The 9,478-nt window shown below is 45.4% G+C and overlaps 1 protein-coding gene across 1 annotated transcript in view; it reads left to right on the forward strand.

Annotated features, from left to right (window-relative positions):
- The window catches only part of LOC106814245 (phospholipase B1, membrane-associated-like), a 15,698-nt gene extending 7,660 nt beyond the window's left edge, over positions 1-8,038 (forward strand). Inside the window, exons 2-9 of the mRNA XM_014818541.1 lie at positions 4,683-4,825; positions 5,236-5,302; positions 5,479-5,537; positions 5,851-5,962; positions 6,288-6,399; positions 6,911-7,052; positions 7,229-7,408; positions 8,018-8,038. Of these exons, the coding sequence (XP_014674027.1) occupies positions 4,683-4,825; positions 5,236-5,302; positions 5,479-5,537; positions 5,851-5,962; positions 6,288-6,399; positions 6,911-7,052; positions 7,229-7,408; positions 8,018-8,038 (836 nt within the window). The remainder of the gene's footprint in view (positions 1-4,682; positions 4,826-5,235; positions 5,303-5,478; positions 5,538-5,850; positions 5,963-6,287; positions 6,400-6,910; positions 7,053-7,228; positions 7,409-8,017) is intronic.
- The last annotated feature ends 1,440 nt before the right edge of the window (positions 8,039-9,478 follow it).

Consider the following 9,478-nt stretch of genomic DNA (forward strand, 5'->3'; position numbering starts at 1 on the left):
GATTTCATGTACCCAATTATAGTTTTGTCGCTGTCTTAATACTGCTATCGAGTTAGGGTGAGTTTATCAAACTAGTTTAGCTAGATAGAAGACGTACAACAATGCAAAAAATAGGAACACGTGATATTAGAAACAATCGTTTATTAACTATAGTACAAAGTATGTGGGCGCGCACTGTGACACCTACATGATTCACGTAACCACGCCCTGAAATCATCGCCGCGAGCACAATCTTAGTGACAGTCGACTCAAAAACATCATATATACGTGCTCGAGGCGGTGACGATCGTACGTGACTATTATAGTGGACGTCACATCATCGACGTGACGATCTACAGTGCGTACTATAGTGACGTTCACATATCGACGGTGACGATCTACGTGTTGTATAGTGACGTCACATATCGAGGTGACGATCTACGTGCTATATAGTGACGTCACATATCGAGGTGACGATCTACGTGCTATATAGTGACGTCACATATCGAGGTGACGATCTACGTGCTATATAGTGACTGGTAATCAGACACAAGATCACTATTAAATCATTACATATTCGTCATCTTATAGGATGTGACGCGTCTGACGAATCAGAGGCTGGTTCGTGTCGCCGCGGACGGCATGCGCGCGGATATGGTGGATGCTTACTTGGCATATTAAATTTCCCCCCAAAATATAGTCACTATTCGACTGTTCCTTAGGCATAAATGTGAAACCCCGAGTGAATTTGCGCCGGTCAAAAATCCCACAGACCACAGCTGAGGCACGTGTCTAACTAGCTCTAGTGACGCCATTATTCAAGTAAAAGCATTCAAGTAAATCTTAGTCTAGTTACAGGCTTTAGTACATCTCAAGTATGGGAATTTATAGAGAAATTAATAGGTCGCGTGTCATCATAGAAACAAATTACGTTTAAATGTACAAGATTCGTGCAGGCCTCGCTAAAGATGGACACTATCACTAACAAAAATAAAATACAGCCTATTTACAAATCGGAGCTAAACTCAGTTAGATCTCCTTGTCGTTACACGAAACAAGTTGTGCTCTGACTGGGACATTTTCTCGTATACGCGAGCATGTCAACATAACGGATACACGGAAAAACAACCTATCTGATCTACAAGATGATACGTTTAATATATATATATATATATATATTTAGCGGATAGTATGTTCTTTGGTAAAGACCTATTATACCACGAGCTAATATGATCATAGGTATTCTTATGAGGTTTTATATTAGCTCTTGATTATACGTAAGTAACAATAACAGATGTGGGCATGCGCGGACCTTCACAAACAACTTTTTAATTCTATGATTGACTATGGCGTTACCAATATCAGTTTGCTGTTGAATTGGGTCAGTACTGTGCACACGCACGCACGCACGCGGGAACGCACGCACGCACGCACGCTCGCGCGCCCGCACGCACGCCCCCCCCCCCCACACACACACATACACCCAAACGTCTGAAACGTAATCGAACAGAGCGCGTGTATCTTTCATCGATAAGCCACTGTTTAGTTTCTGTCGACGCTATTTACGTGTGTACATAGCTTAGTCCGCATCCACCTGCCTCCTGTGCTATGTGGTGTCTGTCAGGATAGCAGTGCAGACGCCCAGTGGCATGACCACCACGGCTAACATCGCGAGATCTCCATACCGCGTCCTGATTGGTCGCCAATGATCAGGAGACTGAGAGAGAGAGATGCGTGCGGTCGAGCGCGATGTTTAAAGAAAGTCGTACAAGAATAGTTTGAACTCTGCTGAAGAGCATCGCGGCTATTCGCTTCTCGTTCGGAGTTTACCGTGGTTAGCTTTACGGCACACACATGCTGCGGTTAGCGTAGATCGCGTGAACGCACGCAGATACACACCGCCGGGTTGCTTGGCAACAATAAATGAGTATGACGGATCATTTTTATTCCAGCGAGATCCGCGCTCGCATCAAACAGCAAAGTAAATCAAACATGTATCGTATTTAAGGCGCGCGGTAATTCTTAAGTTGCCGGCGCCGAGCTGGTGCAGGTAATTGAAGCAAAACCTGTTAAAGTAAATACCGGCAGTATAAGAAGTGACATATGACTTCCGGTTCTGTTCTTATCATGCTTTTTGCTTATCTCTGTCTTTTTACATGAATATATAATGTGTAGCGTTTCGTGATCTCCCGGGAGTCCGGTGCCACCGCTACACTTGTAATAGATTACACAGGATATGAACCCTTATGTCAATTGGCTTGGGAAAACATTTGCAATTAGTTTTAATGAGTATAATGCATCACATCTTCATGTCATTCTTTCGTATAAACTGGTACTGCATGTCGTGCTCACGCTTATGCTGAGCAGACGGTAGAATGTCACTGGAGTTTAAGTATTTTTAACTTTTAATTCATGTATAGCCTTGAACATCTTGTTGTCTGGGTTCGCGTAACAGAGTCTGCGGGGCTGATATTGGCACCAAAAATGCCGCCGCACTCGGTTTGACCATAGATATCATATAAACACACCGTGTTTGTATATATATCCATGGTTGGACGCAGGACGCGACCAGAAATCGAAGTGTGCTGCCACCTTTTGGAGACAGTGAACGCTAATGCGCAAACTTATTCGCAATTATTTCTTCCGAGCTGACATAAAGAATCCTTTCATATTTCGTACTATGTAGACCCACAATCCATCTCGAAAATCTGTATTATAGTTATTGTTATACTGTCTCTCAAGCTACTGAATGTATTTCCGAGTTCGTGACGAGAACGGTTAAAAGCTTTAAAATGAGATGTTTATGGCAGGGCCGTAGCCTGCGGGGGGGGGGCAAGATTTTGGAGCAAAATCAAACAAATAAATTGTTTTACTAAAAGAGAATTGTCGTAGTCAGAATGAAGGCTGTACATGTACTCAAAAGTGCCTCAAATACCATCTCCTGCGATCTACATTTTCAAAATTTTCTGTGGGAGGACCCCCTGACCCCCACCTGTTTCTCACCCCCTCTTTGAAATCCATGCCTTATAACCGATGTTAAACGTGATGTTTCTGGTTTGTCCTCAGCTCTCGGCAGACGAAGATAAGGATACCATGATAGACATGGTGACCGGCATACATTGCCCCGATCCGGTGAGTATCAACCTCATCATGTTGATTTAATGCACGTGACTTCGGTACTGGACGGACATTGTTTTCTCGTGGAGATGCACACTAGTGTTTCGTACGTAATTCGTCGTTCTAATTTCGCGATATTTCCCCGCTCCCACCAGCGACGGCCATTCTTTCCAACGCACCGAAGTGGCGACGGCAAAACGAGAGTGCGACGTGATGCTGCCGCGGCGCAGAGGCAGCAGGTGGCGCCACCGCGGCCGGACCACGTGACGGACGTCGATCGGCAGACGACGCTATGGCTGCACACGAGTCTCGCCTACATCATGTCGCGCCGGTCTGATCCAGCAGAGGGCAGCAGAGTCTATCTGAAGCGATTTGTAGCGAACGGACTGCTTGAGGATGGTGAGATCGACTCCATAATGGCGTGCATGGCACGCGAGAGTCTCACCGACTGTGTTCAGGGCCTCCACCTCCAGGCCGCGCCACCGCTGCTGCAGCAAACGCTGGAGGCGTGGACAGGTGGCGCTGCGAAGCAGTCACAGAGGTCGAACGTTGTGTTGGGTTTCTCGCTTGGTGAGCATCCCGCGTGTGCCTTCGTCTTCTCTACATACTGCTTCGCGGTGAACGTTAAACGTAATACGATTCTCCGAGTTATGCGGAATCGTGACTGTCTTATGAAGCCATTTTAGCCTTTTATATTTTGAGGTGTACATGTGTGGTCAGATGCAGTGCTACTAAAACTATAGAAGAGTGAGAAGTAAACACAGAACAATTGGTGTCGCTCAGATTAGCAGAGCATTTTAGTCTCTCTAAACATTCCTGTGGTTGCTGCATAGTGGCCACGGACCAGTGTGCATCAATTGGCATGTGCATTGCATTCACTGGGCAGTTGACACTGGTCAATGGTCATTAGTAGAGGGCGGTCACCCCACGGTGGCCCCACAGTGGCATGTGAGTTGAGCAGACCGCTGGAATGTTGCTGTACTCCGAGGTACACACAGAAGCGCTGAAGCGGAGCATGCGAGTTTTTCTTTAGAGGAACATAAAAATGCTGCCAGGGTGGTACTTCCGGGGTCACCAACACATTCGTTGGTGATTTGACCACTCGCGTAGGTTTCGAACACCTATCCCTCAGGAATGTCATCAGCAGGCTATGAGGTGATGATCAGTAAACTTAGTGAAACCTGCTTTTCGTCATTACTTGGTGGTTGATTAATTGCTGTCTGCAAAGATGGCGATTGATGACCTCCCATGACCTTTCATTTTTTGAGTGCAGCTCAGTTAGGTGTCGGATATCGTGATCTAGCTTGTATCTAGTTATAAAGATGTCATGACAGATAGCATTGATAGCATTTGTGCTTCATCAGAGTCTTTTTTGCAGAAACATATGCAGAGACTGCATATGTTGTTGGCTCACTTCCAGTTTAGTATGTACACTACACACACAGACACACACTGCTTGTCCGGGTTATCACTTGTCACGGGATATTTATTGGTGGTAAACATTCACTGACTTCTCATTACAGTCGCAGTCTTATATGAGTCTGTGAACTTTCTTAAACCTGACTTCCCCCCCCCCTCCACCGCAGGATTTGGTGAGCTTCCAGAGCCCCTGGAGGCTACGGATCCCACGGACCCTCCAGAATTCAGCTACGAAGAGTTTAAGAAAGCACTGCCAGAGCTGTTTGAAAAGTGGAAGAACCTGATCCAGATCCATCCACACAACAGCAGGGTAGGTATTGTGTGTGATCGGTCAACGATAATGCTGATCGATCAACGAAATGCTGATGACAATCAGATTTATATGAACTTGGTAATCACGACACAATTAATAGCGTGAAATTTCGTGACGTGAAGAACTTTTTACTATTTTCCTTGACTATATATGTTTGTAGGTGCATTCCTACAGGAAGTTTATCTACCTCATGAAGTAGGTGATCTCCTAACTGGAAATATTCCCTTAGTCTGAGTTTCCATAAGTGATTTCCGATGCAGAGTATTTCTGTAAGTGCTTGAATCAACACGAAATGCGTACAAGACAATTGCCCGTGCTAGTTCGTGCAGTGTGTAGCCCATGATGTGTGCTTATATTAATGTGGAATTGGTTATAGTTAACATATCAGTGTTTTAACAACATTGCAGGAGCTAGGTTCTGAGTTCAATTGTTCCACAAAGAAACCACCAGGTGTCCACAAACCACCAAAGTCAGGTAGGTGTATTAAATTTCCCCTTCTGTCAGTCACGTCAACAAGTTGAATAGTTGAAGCACAAAAAAAGAATAGAAATTTTGCTGCTAGACATATCTTGTCCTTTCGGTCACAAGCTAAGTGTATTGAACCTGCATGGCACAGAGCCATAATCATAGTGGAATTTTGGTGTTTGCAGTTCATGAACTCACGCCGTTCGATGTTCAGGTCGTTGCTGCCTTAGGAGATTCACTGACGGTGAGTATCTCACATGTTTGTACATTCACCCCGAGTAACTGTCGATTGTCTATCCTGATCCCTATGAGCTTCATATCTTGTTCTGCTTGCTTAGTTGACACTCTCTACAAGTCCAACCACACCCATACCATCACATATCAGTTTGTACAGGGAAGTGCTATGTAAGCACAAAGGTATATGTTGGAGTGCAATTATATAATGAATGTTTCAATATGCTATGCGTGTGAAAGGATGTGTCATGTATTTAATATGTGTGGTTGCTAAAGGCAAATGTGTATAAAAGAAATCACGTATTCTCACCGGTATATCTCAGGCAGCAAATGGAGCTAAAGGCATCAAACCGTTGGATTGCCTGACACAATACCGAGGAGTATCATGGAGTATTGGTGGCGACAAGAATCTCACACAGGTCGTGACGTTGCCCAGTAAGTACCGGATCACACCTTAATTAACTAGTCTACTGATTTCTAAAAGATGCTCGATCATATATCCAACCTTTGTTATTGACATTCTGTCTGTTCGCCGGGCACACCCAAGTTATCCGGGGTTAACCTAGCTACGCATGAGAGAACGTACGATTGCCCTTCTGACGTCACATTCTACTTACTCGGGAAAGGCCCAAGTAACCCGCTAGCTGACTGGGTTACAGTCATACTCGTGGAAAATGCTGCTTCAGAACAGTGCCATCTAGTGGGAAAATTGCACAGATTAGTGGCTGTCGCATAACAATCTTTGTTTTCGTGCTGTTAGATATTCTGCGCAACTACAACAAGGACCTCCGTGGTTTCTCATTGTACGAGGCAGAAGCAGATGACATCAGTCTAGCCCACCTGAACGTGGCAGTACCTGGCTCGATCGCCCAGTAAGTATATAGCCTTCCATCCGCAAGATTCAAAATGAAGGCGAAATAAGAAAAAAAGTGCTAATTTTCCTCTGGAAATTTAGTGTAACAGCAAAAACCTAATTTTCATTGAAAATTTTAGGTTTTTCTGGTTAAAATGATTAGTAAAGGGCCACAGAACGGGTGAGGAGTGGTTCGGGAATTTACTATTCTCATGCCTATCCTTAATGCTAACCCCAACAGCAAATAGATGTGATAAAAAATGTCCAAAATTTTCTGCTAGAAACTACTTTAAACTTTTTCGTTTTCGGCAACAGATTTGCACCTTTCAGAAAAAGGATATATGTTAATTTAGACACGTATGATGAGATGAGTGAATTAGTGATGATACATATCGCTTAGGATAATATTTGTTTATTAGTGGTAAACAATTCAAAATTCTGCAACAACTTGTCTGATGATTCATGTATATGCTTTTTATGTCCCTCGTTCCAATTCTAGTAGCAGTTATAATCGTGTATGGTGTACACAGGGACATGCCTAGTCAGGCCAGAGAGTTGATCCAGAGACTGAAGTCGGGGATCCACGGTGCAGACTGGGAGAATGATTGGAAGGTCATAACCCTGTTTGTTGGTGGTAACAACCTCTGCAAGGCATGCCTTCTTCCACGAGCGGTTAGTTTTTATCCACGTTTTAAGTTTATAAGTAAAAAGCAAATCTTAGTTTTATTCGCACATTGCTATTTTAGCAGCTCAGATGTGGATGAACTAGCTATCTTCCACCTGATGAATTTCTTTTGTCGGATTTCCTTTCCTACTGCTGTTCTTGATCCGGCTGAATTTCGCTGCAGGATACCAATAGTCTGACGAATTTCATCTCGAACGTGACTGAGAGTCTTGACACCCTACATCGGGAGATTCCGCGAGCGTTTGTCAATCTCGTGCCGGCGCCTGATGTGTCGGAGCAGCGTTTCCTCAACAAGGGAGTCGTCTGCTCAGTTCTACACCTGTATGTGCTCATCATCATTGCTGTCTCACTTCCTACTTCTCATGTTCCTACCTCATGTTCTCTCTTTTATTACTTCTTATGTCTCTTTCTCTCACCTTTACCTCGCTTTTTTTCTTCACTCGCCTTCAAGGTCGCTCTCCCAACCTTCGTCTTTACTTTAATGCTTCTCTTCCATTATTTCTTGTTGTGTAGCTCATCCTGACATCACGCTCCAGCACTGGCACACGGCTTGTAGAATCCGCATCGACTCGTCACGTTGCGTTCCGGTCCGTACCAAAGCGTGCCGCGTGGCGTCCGTCGTGCAGGGCCCGATTTTCGCAGTCCGTTGCAACGTGTGGGCAGCGAAATCTTTAACCGGCTCGATCCTACGGTCAGCTGATATTTCGGGACGTGGGGCGGGGTAATCCGAAAACTCGGAAGATATGGGATGATACGAAGCTGGGTGCGTCAAGCTCCAAAGGTTCTCAGTTTTAGGTGTAATAATTAGGGGGGTACATTCACTCGCTTTTTAGACTTAAGGCATCATAGAAAAGAGGACAGTGCAGACTTGCCGGCACAAAAATACTCTATCGGGCGTCGATTGCCGGTAGCGCTCGGTGGAGGTCTCGTGTTGTTATATCGGCATTTACAGTGTAGGAAAGTCTCCATCTAAACTGTGGCCCGCAATTGGAGGTCACAGGTCAAAGCGCTCAATCCCGCGGGGGTCCAGTATAACGGGGGTGGGGGGGCACAGGGCTCAAGATGTTTTAGGCATTTTCTGAAGGACATGGTACTGACGGCAGGACGGGGATTGAAAAACTTTTTTGTTTTGCTCAGCGGTGACCATAGCATTTTTTCATGGCTTTATTTTGAAAGGACCATGTGAAAGGTGTCCCTTCCTGCCTGACACTGCGCCAAGGAGTGCCCGCTGTTCGGATAACTTTTTCTTGACCCTCCAGGGAGGAGGGTTAATTAGCATGGATTTGTTGATCTGTTAACAAAGGAGTGAACTGCTTTTGCTATTAGAGGGCCCCCTCTCCCCCACCCGTCCCCGCTTCTTTCCCCCTCCCCCCAGCGCTCGGCCCCCACCATTTTCTTTCGCCCGACCCCTCTTACCCCTACCCTCCGCCCGCCCCGTACCGCTCGCATCTGCGGATAAGTGGGCGCGTGTCTAAGCAATTGATGTAGTTACGCAACGCGTTCTGCATATCTTGCGCTAAACAAATGCTTGTATGCTACGCACTGGACTGAACTTTTACGTTTATAATTCGTTGCCCACAGATCCTCAGTATTGTAGGCCCGACTCATTTGTATCGCTCTGCGGCTCTTGTTCTCTTCATTCTCTTCCTATCTTTTCCTGTTCTCTCTCTCATCTCTCTGCTATTATCTGTTACTATATCTTCTCTCATACTCTCTCTCTTAATTCTTTTTCTCACTCTCTCTCTTCTCTCTCCTCCTCTTCTCTCTTCTCTTCTTCTCTTTCTTTATGTTCTTCTTCTGTCTCTTTCTTTCTCTTTAACTCCTTTCTTCCCTGTCGTTGCGGTTTTTCTCTCCTCTCTTTCTTCTCTTCCTTCTCTCCTTTTCAATTCTCTTCTCTTCTCTTTTCTCTTTTTCTTCTCACTTTTCTCCTCCTCCCTTGCGTTTTCTCTGGCGTTCGGTCTGCTCGGTCTCGTTTTTCGTCTCTCGTTCTCTCTCTTCAATCACCTCTTGTTCTCTGCTCTGCGTGCCGGCCCTCCCTCGTCCTCTCGTGCACTGCTTTCCTCATCTCTCTCTCTGCTCTGTGTCTCTGCTTTGCTCTCTCGGCTCTCTTCTCTCCCCCTACCCTTTCTCTCTCTACTCTCAACTCATCTCCTCTCTCTCTAACTTTTTTTCTTCTTCCTCCTCTCTCTCTGCTCTCGGGCTCTGGCTCTCTCTGCGCTCTCTGTAGTTTTCTTCTTCTCTTGCTTCTCGTCATCTCTCTCTCTCTCTCTCCTCTCTCTCTCATCTCTGGCCGCGCGTGCTCCTCCTAATTCTCACTTTCGCTCTCTCTCTGCTTCTCTTCTCATCGCGTTTTCTCTTCTCCTTTCTTCCGTGCGTTTTGACGTTTTATTGGTGTCTGTTTGGCTTTGCTTCG

This window comes from Priapulus caudatus, unplaced genomic scaffold (assembly GCF_000485595.1).
Source record: "Priapulus caudatus unplaced genomic scaffold, Priapulus_caudatus-5.0.1 Scaffold891, whole genome shotgun sequence".
Taxonomy (NCBI): domain Eukaryota; kingdom Metazoa; phylum Priapulida; class Priapulimorpha; order Priapulimorphida; family Priapulidae; genus Priapulus; species Priapulus caudatus.